This window comes from Phaethon aethereus (assembly GCF_964289735.1).
Source record: "Phaethon aethereus genome assembly, chromosome: 1".
Lineage (NCBI taxonomy): Eukaryota > Metazoa > Chordata > Aves > Phaethontiformes > Phaethontidae > Phaethon > Phaethon aethereus.
In genome coordinates this window covers 45,089,385-45,113,900 of record NC_138575.1, presented here as the reverse complement: position 1 = coordinate 45,113,900, position 24,516 = coordinate 45,089,385, and the positions used below count along the sequence as shown (strand labels likewise).

Genomic DNA, 24,516 nt, shown 5'->3' with positions numbered 1-24,516 from the left:
CTAAGGCAGCGTGGCCTGTGCTGGAAGGAAGGAACAGAGCTCAAATGCTGCTTTTCTACCTCATCACTAGTGTCATGGAAATAAAGTGAGGGATAAAATACTTGGAAAGAGACTCCCACTGAGATTCATATCACTTTCCAGAGACACACAAAAGCCACAAGGAGAATAACTGAATGTTGGCACCTCATTCTCAATCAGCAACAAGATTATATTTCTCTCCTGTTACCTTGAGAAGGGTAATGGGACCTTTTGGGGGAACTGCATCAACAGAAAACAGGGCAGGACTTGACTTCCACCTTCAGTTAGAAAGGTTTTGGAAAATAAATTTTGGCATTGGTTTTGGAAAATAAATTTTGGCATTGGCAATGGGAAAACTTTTTTTCCATTTTTGTTGAATGATAGACACCTTCTAGCTGCCAACAGAGAGATTCACTTGCCAAACGCGTGAACAGATTTGAAGAACTGTCACCCATAAAGCATATACGTAAAGTAATGATACTGACAAAGAACTGGAAACACCTATCTCTCTCCTTACACTGACGTATATGCTTTCTCTGTTGTCACAGATGTATTTTCAGCACAGTGTACTAGAGATGTGCAATTCCCTTCTCAGCATACAATCCCTGCTCCCTTCAGGGATAATTCGGGATCAGGATCAAGGGTCTAATTTGTGAAATGTTTCTTTCCGTTGTTATGTGCACACAAAGGAGTTACACATTGGAAACAGAGTCAGGAGGCCTCTAAGAAGTAACCACATAAAGATCTAGCACAACCTAATCATCTTTCTTGCCCACATGGGATTAAACAAACAAAAAATGCATGTGGGATTTCAAGTAATGTAAAAACTTGAATTTAAAGTTGTTCCTATTTATTCAGAAAGTCCTACAAACTTTATCAAATCTCAACCATGTCACCAGTGCTAATAAAAGGCTCATCATGCTGTCTTAAAAACCTGTATGACTTTACACAGTCCTAAAAAGGAAATACCCTCAATCATACTTTCCTTACTGTGAACATTTAAGCACTGATCTAAACTGTATTTATAGAGATGAAAAAAGACATTTTCTTTTTGAGTTCACATTATAATGTTTTTCTTCAATCCCAATAAAAGAAAAGACATAGGCTGCAATTTTCAGAGAGTAAAAATAAATTAAACTTACTTGTAAGATGACTGACTAATTTCCCTAAGGACTCCAGAATCTATCTACAGTATTTTTACATCCATTTTACAGCCACTCACATTGCTATGAAATTCTTGTAGAGCTTGAAAAGCTAAAGTATTAACCATCTTATTTTCATATAAGTAATTAACACACACATCTTCACACTTGCTTTGGGACTGCATAACCAAATAAAAGCATACTATAATTTAATCAGGAAGAAGCACACATATAAACACACACAAAATACATTATTTAGATGTGGCTATTCAAATAAAAGAATAAGAAGTCTTCCTGCTCTCTGCTTTGGGGAAGGGAGAGTGGGGGAAAATCAACAATAATGCCAGAAAATGATGACTATTGGCTGGCAGAGTCCCACAGCTGGGTGCTGACCTACTGTACCTTTGGTCAGCCGATACAATTAAGGAGATGTACACATAAAATAAGCTTTCTTTCCTTTCTCAAATCAAGCAGCTGCTAAAACACCTCCTGAGCCCAGGCGCTTTTTCGGCACAGTGTTTGCCCTAAGTTTTCTCAGAGCAATGCCTACAGGTTTTGTACAACTCCACTGGTAATCAGCAGGCACAACCTCTTTTTCCTCATTGAGGAGGAAAAAAAGCAGGACAATTTGACTCTGCTTCCTTGTAGGAATCGCCACATTTGATGGTTCATCTAATACAACATATTATTGTGTGCAACAGCCTGTAGCATATGATTCAGTGGAAATTGTGTACTCACTCCAAAATGGCCAATTACCTGACAGCTTCCTCATAAGACTCCCCAAAATGTCCTGGAATATGAGAGCCTATGTATCCTTTAGTATGGTTTCTGTGATGAATACATTGTAACTTGGAATATATTTTGATTTTGGAATTGCTTGCTTTAGCTTTTAACTTGAGGAGGAAGGTAGTTTGATGTCAAAGGCTTGAATTGGGATTAGAAGAAACAGCTGCTGAAGACCTTATTTACGCCCTGAAAAAGGACCATTTCAGACAAGATTCCCCTCCTTACTGCCCAGTCTCAGGGAAGATGTCACCGACAGGAATGTTATCGCAGGCAGGAGAGAAAGATTTTAACATGATGGAGATTTGGTGACCGCTTCCATCACCGCTGTAGGAGCCCAGAGTGAATTTACTGCGATGCTGCGAGATGGCTTTGCAAGCGTTAGAGAGATGTATTGCTGCAGCCATCTACTGTTGGGAGTTCTGCCAGTGTAGCACAGTAGAGATACCGAGATATTAGATGCTGTAGAAATCCTCACAGTAAGTAGAGATCTTAAAATATTTGTTGGTACTGATTCCTGTTGGATTCTTTAGGATTAGGGTAGTTGCAAAATGCAGTTGTTGCGGTGGTGTTTGTTGTTTATTTTTACTTTTATCTTTTAATAAGGCTGTTTTCTTTTCTCTTAATATTCACTGAGTTATGCTTACAACACGGCTTATAGCAAGGCCACGGCACTAATGGTGTGTTTCTTTCCCCATAATATTGCATTTGTGTTAGCTAGCTTTTAAGGTTTCTTACGTTTTAATGAAGTTATTAAAGTGAATGCTCTGACTGCATAATTCATGAGCATTCACTCTGTCTTCAAAGAGCTGGTCTCTAAACAATTTTTAATTTTTCAATTCTTTTCTAAGACATTCAACCAAGCCTTTTGAATTTGAATGCAATATTTAAAATAAATGTCTGTAGAAAATTAGCTTTATTTCTGCTATAGTACCATTTGGTCCCCAGAGATGGTTCTGTTTTATAGTATTTGCTTGGCAGATACAAAGAGGTGCTGTGTATTTTCTATTTATAGCTCATAAATATTGAGATTAGCTTTCACACATAATGGACTGGACTATGGGCCCCTTTTTCTTCACGGCTGTATCTGCAGCTTTCTGCAGAAGGAAGAGCACGTTGATGCAGTGACAATCCTCTTCTCCTTCCAGTTCTTCCTAAGCATTAATTTGGCGTAAATAGGTACGCTTTAGGGTCTGCTATAATATTTGCTACTTGGCAACAGTTCCTAAGGCAATACCTGAGCCCATGCCAGCTAGGACATCTCCTCCCCATTGAAGCTCTGGGTTTGGTCGGGGGAGTGGTGGCAGGCAGCAGTGCTGAGGAGATAAGGGGATGGTACATTGCTTGCTACTAGGATGCATTCCTGGTAAAAAAATTTCCACTGAAAGCTAAGCATACTGAAATAGTACACAGAGAACAAAACCACATTATCTTTCAAAGGTTTCAAACCATACTGAAATTAATCCTGAAAAGATGATAGGCTATGTTAAAGCTTATACTTATTATCAGCTACTAGGGGATGACTTTGTGAGACAAAACAGTATTGTGCCAGTAATACATAGAGCTGCTGAAGTTCTCAAAAAAAAAAAAAAAGGCATTTAAGCCGAAGGGCCTGGGTAGCTACACACCCATAACAACAGCCTGTCCAGGTGCCAGACCCAACCTCTTCTGAAGGTTCAGAGGGAAAATGCTTTTCAATGTATTCAGGCAATTTATTTCAACAATTCACTTGGTCAAAGCAGGGAAAGCTGCTGGGAGTTGAAATGAAAGCTTTTATTTTATGTTAGGAACAAAAATAAATACAAATGGAGGGTACGACTAAATACATGGAAATCTGTAGAAATGCCGGCATAAATGTGTGTTAATATTGGAAATCTTCCTATGTAATAAAAAGAAGCACTATATTTATTGCACAGACCTCAGATGTGCTGAGGGTTAAACAATCATTTTTTCTTTAGATAATAAATAAAAACTACAAATACAAAACGAGATTAAAATTAAGTTAGATAAAAGTTTCATACTAATTTAAATGCGTATGTGAAAACACTACCACTTTGATTAAAATGAGTATCTCATAGGGAAGCTGCAGATAATTCCTGCCCTCTTTCTGGTCCAGAAAGGATTGTAAACCTGAATAAAGTATTATAATTCATAGACAACCCTTGTGAACTGAACGGCATTGCTGAGCTGCATTGTGCCCTTATGGAGGAATTAGTCAGGCTATGTCTCTGTGGCCTGTTTGGAGAGATTAAACTGCAGTCTGGCTTTGAAATAGTCTAATTTTGCAAATCACCTAAATGAAATAAAAAAAACCAAGCAAACACTAACACAGTGACTTGGGAGTCTAAGTTCCCTTGATTTGCTGTAAGACCTGAGCTTCTAAGTCTTGTAGACATTTTGGGTGAAGGATACCTATAAAGCCATGTAACCCAAGTTTACCAAATTCAGACAAATAAAAATAATCTCTTTACAGCTTACATTCCTACATATCACCTGCCAGATGTCAGACGTATTAAAAATGCATTTGAATATAATTTAAATAATTAAAATGCCATTTTAAAACATGCATAATTGTTTGCCAGAGGCCCTTGCCCAACAGAAGTAATAATTTCCACTTGGTGTGGTGACTTGATGAGCTCAGGCTGAACCGTTCCAGTGTTTGAGCCAAGGTTTGCTTTAGTCACAGCCTGATGTTGCAATTAAGCTTAAGACCTGGGAGTTTATTGCTTAAATGGGTGATCTGGTTTTGTTAAAAGGAGTCTAATGAATTTGATGATTAGTCTGTTGTCTTGCATTGTCTGTTTCCGAAGTAATTTGTGCTTGGCTTTTGACTAAGAATATTTATGGAAAAGTTAAAAATGCTGGAGATACAGGCTTTTTTTTGCAACTGTAGTAACCATTAAATAGGATATAAACGCTGACTAGCAGGATTAAGGTTTCACCAGTGGAAGCCCTGTGGAACTGCTAGGAAAGGTAGTACTCTCAATCTGCTTTGATTGGTCTCTTGCTTTTGATAGGTACTTTTGTAACTGGGCTCTCTATCTGCACCACATAAATATACATGCTAAAAATCAAGCACATATTTAAGTCTGATTGACCACAATAATGGATTTAGTAAATTTCTAAACAGAAGTTCAGAAGGCTACTGAGGCACAGCGACTGGTTCTTTGCACTGGGACTAAAGATTAACATAAATGCTAAAGTTTTCTACACTGCGGAGGTGCAAAGGTATAGCAGATATTTACTAGCAGAAGTAAGAGGCAAGATGTGGAGAGAAGTGGCCAGAAGGAAATGGCGAGGTCGCCGCTGCTGCGCTGCGAATGCTCGGCACCGCTGTGTCAGACCCTGCAGGAGCCAGGGCCTTGCTCCTCCTTTCTGCAGGGCAGGTAACTCCACGGAGAGGCATAAAGGTTGGATGCAAGAGAAAGCAGAGACCTTCCCAAACGTCTGTCTTCTGCTTTTCCAGCATCTTCTCCACAATAGGAGACAATAACAAAAAGACATACTCTAAACTCAAAAAACCAGATACTTTTTGCCTATTTTTGACAAACTTCTAACATTTTTCCCCCATCTGTGTCAACTACATAATTTTCACCTCTTGCTAATGGCTTTCCCTTGGTGACAGTAAGTGCTGTTGAGTATATAGGTAACATTCAGTTTGAAGATCACATTTGATTGTTAGCATTTTCCCGCCTCCACTGCAATGCAAAACTTTCCATTTTGCAAAACGAAAAGCCATTTTAGTATCTAAAGAAAATAACAAAAGTAGCGGGGAAAGTGTTCGCTAATCGCGATAAAATCCCGTCACCTTCATTACCACCTAGCAATACTGTACTTTTTTACTGTATTCTTTAGTGTGAATAATGACAACAGAATCTCAGCTTGATTTCAAAAGTTATTTCTGTATAATTTATTCAAAAGATAAATTCCCTAATGAAAGATACTCGATCTACTTTAAACCAACACTATTTCATCTATAATTACTGCCTCAGGAATACTGTACTAACTGCCATTTATCACTGTCAGCGACTTTTGAATTCCTGCTACAACCATGGTATCCCATTGGGTTTGTTTGTGTCCGAGAGAACATGATGTTTCTAGTTTGGCATGGCCTTAAAAAAGGAGAACAAAACCTGTCATCCCCTAAAAATATATTTAAATGTCCTCTATGTGCTTCAGCCCATTCATTTCCTCAAAGTTATTTCCAACACAGTGCATTAGGTTTTCCATCTGAAGTTTGTAGAAGGTCTTCAGTTCATTAGTGCTTCCCCTGCCCCTTCCTTTCTTTTCTTATGAGCTGAGTACTCATTATCCATCACATTTCTCGCAAAACTTGAGAAAGAATATAGATGGTCTGGCTCTCAGAGCTACACTTGAGCCAAAAAACCCCACACTTCCCATTATGAGAATCTAATCTTTCATTAGGAAACAACTGAGAAGTAAATGTGCTTGAGAACATTAATTTGCAATTGGTTCAGTACCAGCATTAGGGAAACTATTAGTGGTGCATCCTAATCTAGTACCCATTTTAGACAAGAAAAAGCTAGACTTCATTGAGGTAACGACTACAACAATATTTTGATGTCTTTTACTTTATTAGGTCTGTTGCTGTGCAGTGGAAGACTTTAGAAGCAAGTAAAATAAAAAAAAGATAACTGGTTACTGATAAGAGATTTTGCTTCCCTCACTTTGTGAAGGTCCTCCTGTTATCGTTCATCAAAAGTGGTAAATAAAACCTTCAGGCTCGCTTTTAGCAGGTTCCCATTTCTCTGTGTATTTTGGATATAACTCTCACCTTGTGCTAAGATTATATGAAAATAAAAGCAAAACATTTTTTTCTTGTCACTTGCTAATTCAAAATTGGCAATTGCATCATCTTGGAGTTGCCAGATTGCAAATTGGCAATTGCATCATGTGTGCTAGTGACAGCTGTAAAAGTTTTCGGTTCTAGAGCTGTGCTGGAAATATTCTCATTCTCAACGGTTGGTAGAAACTGCCTCTTTTAAACAGAAGGTATATAAAATAAAATTATCTTGGAAAGACCTCTCCTTATAAAGCATCTTGTTATTTAATTTGGTCTCAGCTAATAGGCAATTTAGACAGCAATTTCTGTCCAAATTCCAGACACAGGAGAGAACAGAATCCTACACAGAGCTCCACCATGTCCCTGGGACACGCCCTACCACAGAGACACAGTCCCGAGGTCACGTATGCTGACTGCACCCTCCTTTGGAGATGGCATACATCATCTCACTGACGGTGTGTATAGCCTTACTCTAAGAAAACACTACGAGGACTACTGGTAGGTACTGAGCATGTTGGAGATATCAACCTCAATGACCACCACAAGCGCAAGACTGTCATTTTGATTGCTGGTGTACATGCAAATGCAGAGCACTCCCAGCTCTGTGCATGGGACCAATCATACCGGAGCCCTTCAAATGTAGAAATAATTATCCTAGCACCTCAACCAGCAGTCAGCATGGTGGCCTGTGGAGAGTTCCTCTGTTATGTGTTATCAGTAACATCGCAGGGAAATGGTCACATTTTGTGAGATTATACAGACAATAGGAATAGTAGTCAGATTTTTTTTTGTTGCCTGAATAGTCTGTATTTATCTCCAGGCAACAGGAGAGAAGTACAGAGAGCTTGCACTGTCATCTGACTGTTTAACACTTCAGACCTTGTCTTGGAGTGGAATGCAATGTATAATGAAATTCCTTTAAGCTAGAATGAGTTCTCATATACTCACTCATACCCTAACTTTCAGAAAAAACAAACTGCATTTTTCAGACAGTGAACAAGAGCCTTTACATTCTCAACCAAGAGATCTCCAATGGAAAATGAGGTCATTTTCTGCCTTTACAAGCCTGCAAAATCTACAAGCAGATTTTCATGCACATACCTGATAGTCCACCGACATCCATCTTCTTCAGGTTCTTTGCCTCCAGAATGACGACAGTCAGTTTGCCAGCAGTAGGCACATAACGGAGGGAGAAGCAGATATCACCCAGCTTTTCTTGCTGTGAAAGCAAACAGGACATGGTGTTATATTTTAATCATTTTTTGTACCTTATAAAAATGCAGTTTTGAAAGCCCCACAGAAAGTTAACAGGATTACATCTCAAACTCCTACTGTTAAACAAAACGTTCAAATGAACAATATGAGGTATCATCTGCCACAAGTTGCCCAGTGTAAATCCTTGATAACCTCAAGTCCGTTGCAGCAACTGGAGTCCACAGCAACTATCCTACATGGAGCTAAATGACAAGATATGTGCTGGCTGCAAAGTAAGTTATACTGCTCAGCATTTCACCCTGACAGTCAGGGTCCCAAAAATAGTTTACCCTTTAAACCAAGTTATGACTGTTTCTTTTTTTTTTTTCCAGGTGGTGTTTCAGTGGAAATCAATTAACACGCGCATACACAACTACGAGACTGTTTTCTGTGAAACAGGAACATGGGTCTTTCTTGCCACACTTTCTCACAAAAGCAGAAAGTATAAAAACACGAAGTACAAAACATTCAGTATAAAAAAAGACTTGTCTCCTATTTGACAGGCAAAAGGGAAAAAAAAAAAAGGGCACATATAGACCAGGAAAGCACACAGTGCACCTCTCCTCCCATCAGGAACAGCTGGAAGGATTTGGTTTTGCCTTTCAGCCTTGCAGTCTATCATCTGGGATCCTGCCAAATGCAACATTTTGCAGTTCACTGCTTAGTACCTTCCTAACAGTCCTGGCAAAGAGGGAAAGGATGAGTTACGTTCAGAATTTCAGGAACTTTGTTTTAAAAGGAGGAATAATGAACTCGCAGATATATGAGAGAGTGAAAAAGAGGAGAATACTGCTCAGAAGTGATCACTAGGATGATCCAAGCTGCTTTCCTCCTTCCTTTCAAGGCATGACAGCATCTCCAGGTGGGTGACAAGGTTGCTTTTGAGACAAGAAGAATCATGTTACACTGAACAGTCCAATAAAGCATTTCAGACAGCGATGTTTCTCTTTCAAAGACAGTAGCTCTTATGGCATATGTCTGTTTCCACAATTTATTCTGGCAGTAGAGTATAAAGTACATTTCTATGAAGATATCTCTCTCTGGTTCCAGTGTTTTGTTAGAATAAATTGGAAGATTGGTTGTTGAAAAGTTTTGGGTGTGTACCCAAGCTTTTTGTTAAGACACCAGGTAATTTTTTTCAGGAACTATGCACCTTTTCCCCATACCACAAATGCAAAAGGAACATGGCAATTTACCAGGTTCAAAGAGCCAAGGGGAAAGAGGCAAAGCCAGAACCTTACCTGAAAAGGTGGGGGAACACTACTGAGAGCAACTGGCTCACATATTTATGGATGTAGTGGGTATCTCCTAGAGAATAGACAGCCCATGTCCTAAGGACTTTACCATCCATGTAAAAGGAACCAAAATGTTCCTTTACAATTGGGAGCTCAAGCCTCCAAGTCATGTAAGAGAAAATGAACTTTATCCACTAAGCCAAGTTTTCACTTTTCAGTGACAGTTCTCTCAGTAGCTCTTACACACAATCACTTTTTATCCAGGTTTGGATAAGCATCTGCAGTATATCCATCTGAAGGATGCGGGACAGACACCCAACTATACTTCAGAGTTTACATCTTCCTCCCTTACCAAAAGGTGTGTGGGCTTGTCTCAGAAGACTTCCTTGGGGACGCAGCATTCTTTGTTGTTCCCAACAAAAAGCTGTATTATGTATATATTAGGAATGGCATCATGTAGTTATTGTTCCTTTTAATTTTAAAAAACTTAGAAACTTAGATAATACAACACCTATAAAGTGACAGATTCTGAATTGTTTATTACAAGTTGAGAATGAGATCCAGGGATTGTAACAGATACTTCCCTGCAAAACATCAGCTCAGTGATCACCAGTGGTCAGAAAATATACAGAACAAACACAGTTATGTATAATTAGGAAATGCTGAGAGAGAATGCAACAAAAGAGGTCGTGATGTTAAACGTGTGTATCATGCATAAAAGCTCTGTCAGAATGCACACGTGCCAGCTTCTTGAAAACTGGTGCAGTTACGGTGTCCTCCCCACCTCAAAAAGGGTATGATAGAATTGTGAAAGATTCCGAGAAAAGCAGCAGGAATGATCAAATATATGACACAGCTTCTGCAGAAGGAACAGCTAAGTTGATTAGGACTCTTCAGGCTGGAAAGGGGCTGGTTGGGGACCCTTATCTCAGGGACCTCTATCTGACCCAGGAGGGCTGTAATGATGTTATGGCCTTGCTCAAAAGAAGAGATCCTAATATCAGAATATCTACATTTTTAACTCGTATCTAGAATAACATAATATGTCTTTCACAGCATGGACTGCACTTCTGTGGAAGGACTTACTATTCCTCCCTGTCTGCATATACTGTTATAAATCCCAGCATAGATTCAGGTCACGGAAATACATATTTCAGCTGTGCAGTTTGCATAGCGCATGCTCAGCTCTGACTGAACCCACAGTGGCGCGGTGATAGCAAAACATGCTCCTGTTCCCTTGACATTGGGATTTGGAAGTCCGTATTGGCTAGGCTTACAGTGAAGTTGATTTATCACTTGCAGCTTGTTCAGAATGGAAGAAATCAATTGCTTATTGATTTGTGTTATTGTGATCACAGCTCACCCAGCTGCCCAGTATTCTCCCTGGACGCTGTTCTACTCCATGGTAGACTTGGTTTAAATTAGCCTGGTTGATTCATGGGGCTCTGAATAAGACTGAAACAGGGTATATTTGAAAGCTTGTTTTAGATCCGCTTCTTAGAGACCTTTGTACTCACTTATCAACCACCATTCAATGGCCCTGACCTCACCCCTAGATTCACCAGGTGGAGCTTTGGTTGTAGCGGCACGGGAACTTGTATTCCCTTGTATTCCTCAGAAATGTACCTCATTGACAGAATATCTAAACACCTATTTTTGGAAGGTACTTTTAAATTAATACCATGCTTCTAATTGTTCCTTTCAGTGGATTTTTTTTTTTTAAGCTTTCATTTATTTTGGTAATTTTGAGTCTTTTTTTTTGTGTACTTCTGTTGAGACTAGAGTGTGTTTAGTAAGCATAAAATGGTGTTAGGATTGTTGTTTCTGATCTGAGTGCTTCAGCAGAGGCTGGAGAATTTACTTTACAAACACAGTTATTGCCACGGAGACCATCACCTCTCACCAGCCTTTCTCCATCTGTAATCATGTTATGCTTCTGTGCAAATACCGCAATTGTCTACACAGAAGAGTAATTTTATGAGAGCATTTAACGCATTTTTAGCCTCTTTTAATGTAATTTTAGCTGCAGGAAGCACAGAGAAGAAGCCAGCATCATATAAACAGCCAGTTTTCCATACATCACCAGCAAGCCATGGGAAATGGCAGCAGATGATGGGCTCATTCCAGTGAATAACTTGAAGAAAAACCATAGGTACCTCTTGAAATGCCTACAGAATGACATTTAGTACTTTTTTTGTTCCTATTAAAATACTTATTAACTCAATTTCTTCAATATATGTTCTACTTTTAACATTTTCTCTTTGCATGACTGCCACAAATTTTCTATTCCTAAGCTTTTTTTTTTTTAATTTTTAAATTGTAAAAATATTTGTCAGGCAAAATACTGCAAGTGGCAGCACTGCAATGAAGCAACAAAAAGCAATCACCTAGAGGTGTGGTTTGCAGGAGATAATTACAAACCCCTGCAGGGCTATGAGGTACAGATGAGTGCTTCTGGTATGGTGATTATCTCATGGAGGTGCCTTATTGTTATTATGAATTTCTTTCAGCCCTATGTATAAATAATTTATGTTAGTAAATTACTTTGATCTCTGATGGAAACTGTAAGTTAGTGTTAGAAACTTCCAACTGGGAGGTTCATAGACATTAACCTATCCATGTATAATGCCTAAACACCAATCAAAAGACTCTCTCCATCTAAGCAACTTCATAACTTCATTACATTTAAAGAGGATGCAATGGAGCAGAACGTAAATGACATAGTGCTGCTAACACTTCTTCAGCTTAGAAAAGGCTATTTGAAGTCCTGTTGAGAACCTGGACTTTTTAGAGGTGACTAAGTGGCTCCTGCTTGTCTCATGCTTCTTCTTGTATTTGTCAGTAAGTCATTTTTGCCTTGACAGTACACTCTCCTAATGAGCTACAGAGAAAAATGCTATTTATGCAGATTACTCTCATTTGCACTGCAGAATCTCTAACAGCAGTATCTGTCTTCTTAATATAAACATTCTGCACATTTTTGTGGAAGATATTATGAGAAAGTTGATGCTTGCAGCTCTCTTGGTAAAACAATACCAAAATAATGAGCCACAGCACCATATGTTTTTTCCTAATTGGATCTAAGACTCCTAAATAGTCATCAGAGGAAGGATATAAACACAGTGAGGTGGGTTTCCAACTTCAATACCAGGTTTTGGTTGTGGATATTTGCATAAACCTGAGAGAAACACAGTAGGATGTGGTTTATTGGCGAAGAGTCAAAATACAATCTTCCACCAATCAATACTTACAATGGAAGCTCATAATGTTCACTGTATAGTTTTCACACCAACCAAAATGTTTTAAAACTCTGCAGAGAAAACAGGAACAGCATAAAGGTGGGCTGTAAGTGAAATTAGAGTCTTTTAAATTCAGGAAACCCAGGTAAACTGTAATGACAGAATCTCTAATCCCAATTCCCACATCTACGGGCTTCGGACAGTTTGGAGGCCATCGTATTCTGTCTATGCATGGAGATCTCAAATCCAACAGATTCCTTTTCTCAGCATGTAAACCATGAATACACAAAGCCACAAAGCTGTCACAATAATACTAGTAACAGAATGACATGGATGCAGAAATGGATGACATGAACTGGCCACAACTTCAGTTAAGCCACCATAGCAAGTGGGCAGAATTAGTAACATATACACATGGCTGTGATCTACAGCTGGGAAAATACAGCTCCTCCACACCCCCTAGGACAAGTAGGGATCATACTGAGAAAAGGAAATACTGATTTGTTTGGCTCCTTTTATTTTTTTTTTTGGCTTTAAACCTGAAATTTTATTGCCACAACCGCTGTCTTTAACACTGCCAGCTTCAAAGGCATTGCATTTTTGATAAATACATGGTTAAAGAACCAAGCAGAAATTTTCAAACCTGCAATAGGTATAATCAGGAAAGAAAGAATCTTTTTCCTTTTTGCTTGCAAATCAGGGACCAGATGAGCCCACAGTATAAAGATGATTCTGTCACAGTTAGGCAAAGGAGTGGGAAGTGAGCAAGGAGCTCTTAAAACTCAGTTTGCGTAAATAGGCTAGGTAGTGCAGAAGGGAAAGATAAAGAAGAACCGGAAAGAGAAAGAAAAGCTGGAGCTAATGTGTCAGCCCACTGTTACAGCACTTTTGGAGGCTGTCACATGAATATGTATGTGACAGTACCACTGTACCCCAAAGTCTATGAACTACTTTTGGGATAAAGTACTGGGAGCAGATAGGAGATGCAGAGCTCTCCCCAGCTTTTTCAATCAGAAGGTTGATTACAGAAGTAGCTATTTCAGACTTGCAAAATGTTAACTATAAACCCAGTCAATATAAACTTAAGGACTTAACAACTCAACCATTAATTTGACACATAGAATAATTCCTTTGCTCTCTAAAAGAATTTCATGCCCATGAATGGGGCAGCCGTGCTCTTATACAGCTAGCAGTAAATAGGTGCTAAATGCCTCTGGAGAGAGGGAAGAACCTTCTTCGTGACTGTATCTACTGCATTTTTGAAGAAAACAGTTTAAAACAGTAAAATATGAAGAGACAAGTGCCCTGAGTGTTTCCTTATTCATGGATCAGTCTTTATTTGCAGGAATAACCCTCTTGCCTTACAAAATGGAAATACTAGTGTCTGTGATCAAAAGTCTCTCCTGTTTGCTTTTACTAACATTATTTCAGAAGTGTCTTCATAGGTCATACTCTCTTCAAATTTGCAAACTTGGCCATAAAGGGAAGCTGCTGTTAATGTACAGTGTTTGGTTACAAGCCACATAACAAGTAAATTAAGAAGCAAAGCAAAGTGAAATAGGTTACAGAAGGAGGTCTAGGAAGAAACGGAGGGCTCTTGAGGCAAGGATCCAGAAGGATCATTTCGAATGCTGTAAAAAAGGGACTAGCAGTGACAACAAGCTAAAGAAGAGATGGAAAGGAGACTGATGCTAGGTGATCAGAGAACAGAAATAGAAGCAAAGGTCTAAGAGGTAAGTTTTAAAAGGGAGAAATTTTAGGGCAGACAGGGAACGATCTTTCAAATGAAGAGAATTTATTAAAGGTATCAGGAGGTGGTATCTGTAGGGATACAGTCATGGTATAAAGTAGGAGTGAGGAAGAGCCAAAAGAAATGGCTTAATTGCATATTCCTTTTGGCTGGTTTCCCTACTAGAGTCCTACTGACTCCTTTGTGATACAACTTCTGTATGCCAGCACTACTTTTTACCTTTGCTTAAAGGGAACAGACCTGGCAGGATCTTTCTGTGGAAATAAAAATCTACTTTTTTTTTTCTTCTCCTCTGAACAGCACTACTTGACATAGAAATTCTTTACAAGTCTCTGTCTTCTTATTGCATTATATATATAGAAAAGTAGTAGATTGCATTTCTTTTAACTGCCCTAATTACGTAATATTCTCCAACACAATGGTAAATCGGACTGGAAAGCAAGTTGGGCAATAATTTAAACCAGCCAATGTTATTAAAAAATTAACAAGTCAAGTTTTGTCAGCTTCCTCCTTTCAGTCCTCTTCATTACATTTTTTAACTGTTTAGACAAAGCACTTCTATTACTGCTTTCTAAAAAGCAGAGGAAATGGAAAGAGCAAACACTGTTATTATTAGTAGAAAATGACACTTCACGGTCTTCAGTTTAAAAGCATTACAATCAGCTGCCTCTTGCAAAATGAGAAACGTTGTGGCTGAAGGCACTTGAAATCAAAGATTAGCAGAAATGCACTCTCTGATTTCCAAACAAGAGACCATGCTACCAAACATACAGAGTTCTTAATTAAACAAGGAGAAAATGAATTCCTTAAATAAATGAGAAGGGGAGGAATGAATTAAAAGAAAGATATACACCGGAACATCATAGCCTGGTTTTCTGTAACTCTTTGCCCACCTACAAATGCTTGCAGCTGGCTGCTCTGCTTTAATGATTGCATCTCGCTCTATTTTGCCACTTGGCTTCTCCTCAGCTCCTGCCTGATCATATTTCTAAATGTCACTCACGTTTATGCAGGCCATTGCACAAAACAAAATTAATTTAACTGAATGGCACTTTAATATTATTACTTTTGACAGCATGGAAAACTTATTAACTATAGCATGTCACAAGGCTAGTCTTCTAGTGAGTGGCCTAAGTACAACATTGAAAGGAAATGTAATACATTTGAAAGATTTTTTTTTTTGGCTTATCAGACACTGTGAGAAGTTGAATCACAAAGTTTTTCCATAATTATTAGACTGTTATATCTGCATTGCAGTCCCTCTATAGAAAGTCCTTGTCCTCCTGTGATACAGTACAGGAAACCACAGTACAGTACCCTTGTTTGATTTGAAAATATGTCTTGTAGTAAGTATGGACACCATAATGCTTAGTTAATGTAGTTTCTACTACCAAGAGTGTCTTAGTTTCCAAAAGTAATTGACTCCAAAGCTTTAGAATATGGACTGGAATTACAGTATATATCCAAAAATATACAGGATTGGTAGACAGCAGAGAACTGTAAATAAGAATGAAATCAATTACCCATTTCTTACATGTGAGATGTGCCACTGTATTAAAAACCTGGCATGAAGAGAGTCCTTGCTATGACGACCATATATTACCGATTAATGAAAGACAGAACAAACAGATTAAACAAACCAGTAGGTGGGAATGATTGGCATGATGGAATGAGTAATCATCTATGGCTGCTGGTAAATTCTGTTGAAATTCAACAGCTGCAGGGAAAGACTATCATCAGGTGAATTCAGTGCCTCCATTACTAGGAAGATATATAGTACATTTCTATTTGTTCTGCAAGAACCACAAAGAGAAATTCAGTGGAATTTGTGGATTACCTTCATAGCCAGCTATCTTCTTCCCTTTCTTCTGTAACTACCAAGACAAAAAGATCTTGCACCTTGTACCAGTCCCAGCTACATTATAAATAAATGGTTCCTTTTGCAGTGACACTAGAACAGCCTGGTTCACTCAGCTCCTGCGGATATGTACTTCTTTCTCTCATCTCTTGCTTGCTGTAACACTAGTTCAGCCTTCATGTTCCTCCATAATATCCCCCAGCACTATTTCCAGCTCCCTCCCATGACCTCAATCACAAACCCCACAAAAACCAGCAGCCTCCTCCAAAATCTTCTAAACTAGCAATTAGGCAAGAAGAACTATGTAATGTTGTTGTTTTATAACTAGAAACTTGCTGGTTAGCTAAAGGCAGGCCAAACAGAACAGATGAGGACGAGGCACATGCTCAAGGGCCCTGAACAAGGCAAGAATCTGAGTATCTATCCTCTTTAAGGCATTGCTTTCCATTAAATTTACAGTAACCTTCTTACCACAATCCCCAGCTTCCAGGGCAGCACACAACACCATTCTGTGCCAAAACCAGTTTATGCCTTTATTTTCACAAGGCAACTCAGCCATACAGGCTGGTCAGGATTCTCACTGCGCTGCAGCCACAGCAATGACCTGGAAAGGGCTGCAGACCAGGGGAAGGCACAGCAAGCTCAAAAGGAACTGGATTTTCTAACAGGGAAAATCAGCTGATGTAAGTTAACAGCTGATAGGTGAAGTCCGATAACAAGACAGTTCACCACCTGTAATTTATCCAGATGAAGAAGATGTATTTTCATGTGTTTCACCCAAGTGAATGTCATCTTTTATTTCCATCCACTGCTTCTGTGCTATAAGCACAGGCAGGATTTGAAACTCCTTTCTGTATCATTGCACTTCATCTGGAAAATTTTCTTACATCAAAACTGCCTAAAAATATGAGATGGGGTAAAGGATATGCAGCTGGAAAAGAGGCAAGCTGAAAAGCCTCGGAAAATCTCAGAGCCAATCTTGTTCTAGTTCTTCCTAGTTTCAGGGAATTCAGAAATATGCAAAATACTCTCTCAGATAATTTCAATATTTGTGTCTTTGGTTCCAGTTGAAATGAAGAAACTAACACATGCCTCCTTCTACAACACCTTGCATTATAAGTTTTAAGTTCAGCTCATCAAATATTTGTGCTCAGTTCAAGAATGAGTTCCCTCTAATTAGTGCTATGTATTCAAATCTATTGACTTACCCTTACCAGGCTCATATCTACTTCTCAAACTAAGCATTCAAAAATATATTTTTATGAAACTGATGAAAGATATTCAAGCTTTTGGATAAATACGTACTAGCAAAACCCTCTTTTATTACTCCACTTCCCCTGGCTATTTAACTTTGAAAAATCTCTTAACACATTCTTTAGGAAGACAAGACAGCTCATCAAAGGTCATCATAGCAATCAGTACCACACACTGAATTTCATTAATCTCTTCAGTAAAAAGAAAGAGGTCACTGCAGTCATCTATAAAAATCTAGGAAAGAAGATTGCACTTATCATGAGATCCCTGGCTCAATGATGTTCATTTTTAATAAATCTTAGACCACAAGGGAAATTCCAGAAGACTGGAACAGTGCTAATGTTATGCCCATCTTACTTAAAAAAAGGCCAAATGGGATGAAGGCAGTATCTATCAGCCATTTGCCTTTTATCAAACCCAGATGAAACAAAGGAAGAACTCATAAAAGTTGACACTACTGTTGATTTAAAGGATATGAAATATAATGAATGTGAAGTCACATGGTTTTATGGAAAATAGATCTTTTCAACTAAAAGCAGATTATAAATTTGGTTGATGAAGGAAACAAACAAAAAAATTTTGTTCTGTTCAAGGCCTACTGCTGTTTTTATAGATGTGGAAGACATTTCTGCTGATAAAGTAAGCAGGTGTTACAAAAATTATTATAATCGTATATAATAATGCAACAGGTTGGTCAGAGAGAAAGCGCTAAATCACTTAGCTGTAACCAGTCACACAGAGTACATTTTCATACAGCTAAAAGCAAAAATTCTACATCCTAAGACAAAGAACTCAAGATTCTTTCTAAGTATCTACTGAATCAGGAAATACATCTTACATCTTACAAATCCTCCTGCTGAGGATTTAGGGTCATAACCTACAGACCATGAACTGCTAGTGTAATGCTGTGCAAAACATTCAACGGTAGAAGTGAGCAGAAGTAGCTGGTGACTTTGCCTGTCTGGCAAAGACATAAAGTATACTGCACACAGTTCTTGTGTACATGTATTTTTTTTAAGATGCTGAAAACTACAAAGAAGGTAAAAAGTCACAACTCTTACTGGAAAAATGGAGAAAAAGCCTGATCATGAAAAACATAAAATATTAATTTCTGCAACTTTCTGAAAAGAGAATTCGAAATGACTTGATTACAGTGCATAGGTACTGTAGAGAAGAGGAAGCATCATGTATTAAATGCCTTGAATCTACTGAAGAAGAGCATAACAAGAATCAGTGACTTGGAGTAGAATCCAGTAACACCCAAATAACAAATAAAGTACACATTTTTAAGAGAGAGACAGAGTAACTGCTGAAGCTATAAGGGATATGTTATTTTCTTCAGCTACTGATGTCTTAGAATCAGTAACTTGGAAACTTTTTGTGTTTGAAGACCCTCTAAGAGTTTTCCAGTGGAGGTGTAAGGCTGCCTGTAACGAATGCTTGTCTACTGTCAGCAGCCTTCTCTTCGTATCCTTTGTCAGTAAGGTATCACGCAGAATTTTCCAGTGGAATTTCCACAAAATTGTCATTAGATGATATTAAAATGTGCCATGGAGACTTGGTTTTGCTGAACTTCCACTAAAAACATGCAGGATAATGCTGGAAGTCAGGATGCCATGAAGAAATCTGAGCTTTTGGTGTTTGCCGTCTACAGCCATGTAGCCATGACAAAATGCCATGGGCTAAGAATCAGATGTTTTCTAGCTCCTTGCTCCAAAACCAAGCAAAGTCTAACTTTCAAGCTCGTACAGGGGTTTCCCTGTGCCACCTCCCTCCCAAATTGGCCAGAGGGAACACTACTATCTCCTGGATGCTGCCTGCTTCCTAGATAGTGTTTTATTATGGAGGTTCTTTAAAATGTTTCTTGAAGATCTACAGGTCTCCCAGATTTAGGGCAGACAACATCTTAATTTAGAAAAATACCCAATTTGATAGGAAAGAGTAGCCTTCCTAAACAAAATGAAGGTTTTTTAAATGGAAGACTTTTTTGCAGCAAGAAAATTTTAATGTGAGCTAGTCTAGGCTCAATGAAAATAGAATAGATCAGATTTAAAGACCTGTCATCCTCAGTGAGTTGTAAGAGCTCATATGGAGGTGCCTTCTGGCAACAAACCCAAGGAATCAATGAACAGGTGGGCTAAAAAGTTTAAGGAGAATGTTTATACACAAGATATTCACAGCTTTGTATGTAGTGATTGTGCTTGAAGGCTGACTAACAGCTAGTTTTCATGATAGGGAACATAAAACCAGGAAAGTTTCAGAGCCTTAAATTCTTACATAATGTGACTGGTGTTTGTGCTCGCAGGAACTTATGTCAATTGTAGAACTCTAAAGCTGAAATCCAAGCAGGAAGCCAATATTCTCAAGTCATTCTGGAACATATGATTGCTGCAGCAAATCTAGTAGAGCTTAGTTAAAATCTGTTCTCATTCACAATTATCATATATCAGAAAATATTAGTTTTTGGATTTTGTGTTTTTTAATAATAAAAGTTGTAACTTTCAATACACTGAATGTGTATGTTTTTCCTTTAGGTCGATGGATAAAACCAAAAACATACAGTTCTCCATTAAGAAATCAACTAGTAGTTTAGTATCACAGACAGACATTCTGAAGAAATAATAATGTCTTTTAAGAGATTTTAAATGATTTAATTATTTCAAGGGTATGCAGAAAAGTATGATTCTATATCTAGAGAAACAACATCATTTGCTATACCAAATAGCAATGAGACAAATTGGTTCTCATTGTAAAAAATGTGGATGGGGAAGCATGCACACATTTGGATGGCACATAAAGTTGTAAGTGGGCTTTTTTGGAGGGCTTTGACGTATTGTCATTACAAGTTAATGTTTAAGAGTGATAGAAAAAGAAAATGCAGGGGTGAAAAACTACTGTGACAAGAAAGAAATCATGGGTTACAGAGATGCGCTGGGGAAGAACTGCAGGTCTTACTTTGTGTCACATATTTGTAATCGTTGTATCTATTTTCTGTACAATAAGTACAGGCAAAAAAATTACAGTAATCAAAATTAATTCAAATGACCCACATGTCCTGGAAAACTTGCCTGCTCTAAAACATCATAGAAAATTAATGTTTGGCCTGACTGATTAATGTGAAAGTCTGAATGGGTAAAAACACTTTCAGCATAATCCACCTCTATCTAATTCTGGTCTGGGAATTAACAGGCAGGAGATGTCAGCTGCAGACCTCAGGGCACTCACATGAAAATGAGCTGCTGCCAGTTTTGAAACCTGAGCTCTACTCATCAACAGAGATCCTCCTGTTAATTTTCAGAGTTACTGAAGAAGACATGGAAAAACAAAAGTAAAACAACTGTATTCCAGCCAAACCAGTAGCTCAAGATTACCAGAAGTAATTTAAGTAGCTCCTAAAATTGGTTGAGGATCTAATGGGAAGCTCAGGCACTGTCTACCCACTGCCGTCCATACCACTGAGAGGCTGCAGTGCCATGTTCTATGCCGCTGGCATCAAAAGCAAGTTATAAACCCCACATAACGGTGATCATCTAGGGAATGACCTAGGTTAGAATTTTATGTCAAGGTCTCTATCTAAGAAGAAGCGATTTGAAGACAAGGTCAGCCACAAGTGGAAAAAGGCAGTTGGAAGGGTTCCCAAATTTAGTTGCTGTTACCAGTGACAGCAGAAGTAGCGATAACTCCTAATTCTGTTCTATTGTAGGTGAATGCGTCCAGCCGATCAAGCAGCAATAACATACCACTTTGAACTCTCTTTCTCACTGCTAGTTTGGAAACTTCTACTTTTGACACAACTTCTATAATTGTATTTGCAGACATAATGCTCAAGGGAAATATCTTGGCCTCCATGTCACTGGATTCAGTTTCAGGTATTTCTTTTCATCTAGTGCATGACCCAAGATAATATCTGGGTCCAAAAGGAGATCAGAAATGATTTTTATCTGTGCACTGATGATCGTAGCTCAAAGTGAGTTGTGTTCTGCTCTGAGGAGACAGCAGGAGTAGTAATTCTGTGGCAATGACCATACTCAAGCCCTCCACAGATAAAAATCCTACTCTGAAAACTCTGCTAGTGGAAAGGACAGAACAACTACAGAACCCCTCCCTCTACCTAGGGGACGAACCATTCAGGCAACCATCTGAAACAAAAAGTCCCAGTTAATGCAATTAAAGGCCTCTCACAAAACTATTAAAGTCTGCATAAAAGCCTCCATCACCCAAGATGCATCATGAAAGACAGATGTATTTCTGCTCCATAGTCAGGTCTCCAACTCATACGCACACATACACACTGAGTGAGAACATAGTGAGAAGAGAGGAGGTGGACTGATTCACAGAAGTTTGATCTCTGGTCAACATAGATACTAAAAAGCAACAGCAACTTTAGACTGGAAGCTAAAAAGTGTAACTCAATTATTGACTGACTCAGGTATATACAATGATGGTAGAAGTTAAAAAAAAGAAAAAACTACCAGAGTAAGAAACCAATAGATCAGTTAGCACTTTATGATTTTTTCCCCTTTGTGGTGCCAGTGCTATGAAAGTCTGGAGAGACAGAGAGAGAGAGAGGAGAAATGGTTTGATCTTTAGACAGTGACATCATTCTTGGAGTAAAATTCCTCACTATTGGAATTCTAGATGACAGAGAGGTTAAAAAAAATTTTAAGCGTATAGTGCCCAACATTATGAATGTTCATGCTCAGATAAGGTACAGAAAAGCATTTACATCTGTCTTATTAATCTCTTTAAATCTTATGTATCATGTAGAGTTACCTATGAACATCCAAGAATAATAATAATTGCTTTGATCTGTGTGATTGAAAGTGGAAGACTAGCCATAATCAGCCCTTCAAAAAGAACTGTGTGTATGTTGTAGACTGAACGATCTTAAAACCTGGAAATGTCAGTTCTCCATTAACCTGCAGGGGAAGAATGCATAAAATGCAGAAACAGATATTCTATGAGAAGTTTTTTTTCTTCGAGTTATTATTTTGTACAACAGCATCCTGCCCAGACTGAATGAGACATGAACAAGAGTAAAATGCTATGCTATTCCAAAGCTTTTTGGAATCTAGTTTAAATCATCATGTCCTGAGTGTTTCTCTATTTGTGATGATAACAATCACAGAGTAAGCTGGAGAAGGCCACGGAAAAGAAAGAGGAAAGAAGTACAGAGTTGATTGCACTGAAACCATCCAGCTGCATCATCTGTAACACACCAACAACACATCAGCCAATGTGAGGAATTTATTTGGCCTTTGGTGGAAGGCTGAGTTTCAGGATACAATCGAACAGGTAACTGTAGGAACGGGTTATTGCTGTCTATGCTCCATTCAGCCTAGAAATAAGACCTGGTAATACATCCTAAATTCATGTACTCTACCTCTTAAAATATTAGCATAAAAACAATAAAAGCCTAGTATAACTGAATTGAAAATACAGTATTATGCTCTAGATTCTAACTGTGATTTCTCTAAAATAAGGGCATTTGGTGCTAATTCCTGTCACAGGTACAACGCAAAGTGCTTCAAATGCCAGTTAAGCTCGTTGTTGAACTAAACTGAAACACAAAAGGCTCTGGAAAGAGGTTAAATGGTTACTATGGTAATCCCTGACATGGACTAAATTGGTGTTTAAGAGCTGACAGAGGAAAAAAATGAGGAAAATGGCCAATCCCCTTCTTTCTCAGACCACTATTCCTAAATCTTTGTCTATAACCTTTTAAAAAATACATTTTTCTCTGATGCTTCTGGAAACCAAGCTCTTTTAGTTCTCCATGGAGTGGGCACAACAAAGTGAGAAGACTGGAATGGCATAGTACGCCTCAACTTTTTTGTGAAAAAGCTGTCATCTTCTTTGTGAGAAATGCTCTTTCCTTGTGACTTAAAATGCTGGTCTCTGTTCTGAAGCTCCTTCTAATGACAGTTACAGATTATTTTGATACAGCCATCTTAAAGCTTCCCTTAGCTCATGATCCTGGTTTGTAACAGCAATCAGATAACAATTTTTGTCACTGATGGTTTGCAAAGGGAGGAGAGAAAGGGAAATAAGGTATTACCCTGGACTACTGCAAAGCTTCTGCCTAGAATCCCAGTGAGAAATGCAATTTCTGCCTCTGGATAATGCATTCCCTGATGCTGGTAGTCAGAAAAATAAGTAAGTACATAAAAGTCCAGGTGGAGAACAACGCAGGAAAATTTCATATATAGCATGTTCTGTGTCCCTTTCACACCAAACAGCTGGTTCTGCCTATGCCTGTGCAATCCCTTCAAGATTATGGAGTTTTATAACTGTGAGTACTCCACAATTATGGCTGAATTCCCTGGAATTCCTTCTGCATCTTTCAAAACATCTCTTTGTAGTGTAGCTTTAGCGCTTTCCTCTTGGAATATACTTCAACCCATGCAAATGACCGATACATCAGCTACCCGAATGAATCGCTTGCAGGTACGTGGAGAGTACTTCCAGCATCTAAGTGATATAAATTCTGCTTAAGACTTTTTAAGAAGAACTCTAAGGTGATTTTGATCCCTCTCAGCATCTTTCTCAAAAGCCTATAACAACACCATTCAGAACATCGCTTTCTAAATGCCACTGTATGTTTAACATCAAAGTCCAGTGCTTTTGAATGCTGTGGCTGGTCTGGTCTCTCTCCTCTATTAAGCATTTTAAAATATCCCATACTTGACCAATAAAACCCCACACAATAACATCAAGTGGCAGAGGTGGGGAATTGTCCACTATTCCTTCCTTTGGCCTTGTAACTTTCTACAAGGTCTTTAGGAATATGCCTTGTCTAGAATCAACTTTAATATAATTATTATTATTTTGTGTATGGATCATTAGATGCTTAGCGCCAAGTGTAGGATCTGCTTTGTCAGCACAGTTTAACCTCAAGATGCCCTTCCACACTTGAAAGTCAAACGGTAGTAAGTATTTTTTTGACAAATAAGCAATACAAGTTTTTCTGATCTCAGAACGAATACTGTCCAGAAACAGAAGGTCCCCAGCAGAGCCTGAATTTAACACTATCACTGAACTTCTCCTTCTCGTCTACTGTCCTCTGTATTTGAATTTAGTATCTGTAAAGCCAGACAGCCTGAGTCAAGACAAGTTTCCTTTTGATTTCAAGTAAGCCAATTACATTATTTTTGTTATAACACAAGAATGCCTCTGACC

General features: G+C 38.4%; 1 protein-coding gene across 2 annotated transcripts in view; it reads right to left on the bottom strand.

Annotated features, from left to right (window-relative positions):
- Window positions 1-24,516, bottom strand: part of SYT1 (synaptotagmin 1) — a gene marked incomplete at both ends in the record, with an annotated part of 125,942 nt that overhangs the window by 43,338 nt on the left and 58,088 nt on the right. For both annotated transcript variants that reach the window (XM_082014266.1, XM_082014267.1), the window contains one exon: window positions 7,849-7,966. In XM_082014266.1, coding sequence (XP_081870392.1) covers window positions 7,849-7,966 — 118 coding nt within the window. The remainder of the gene's footprint in view (window positions 1-7,848; window positions 7,967-24,516) is intronic.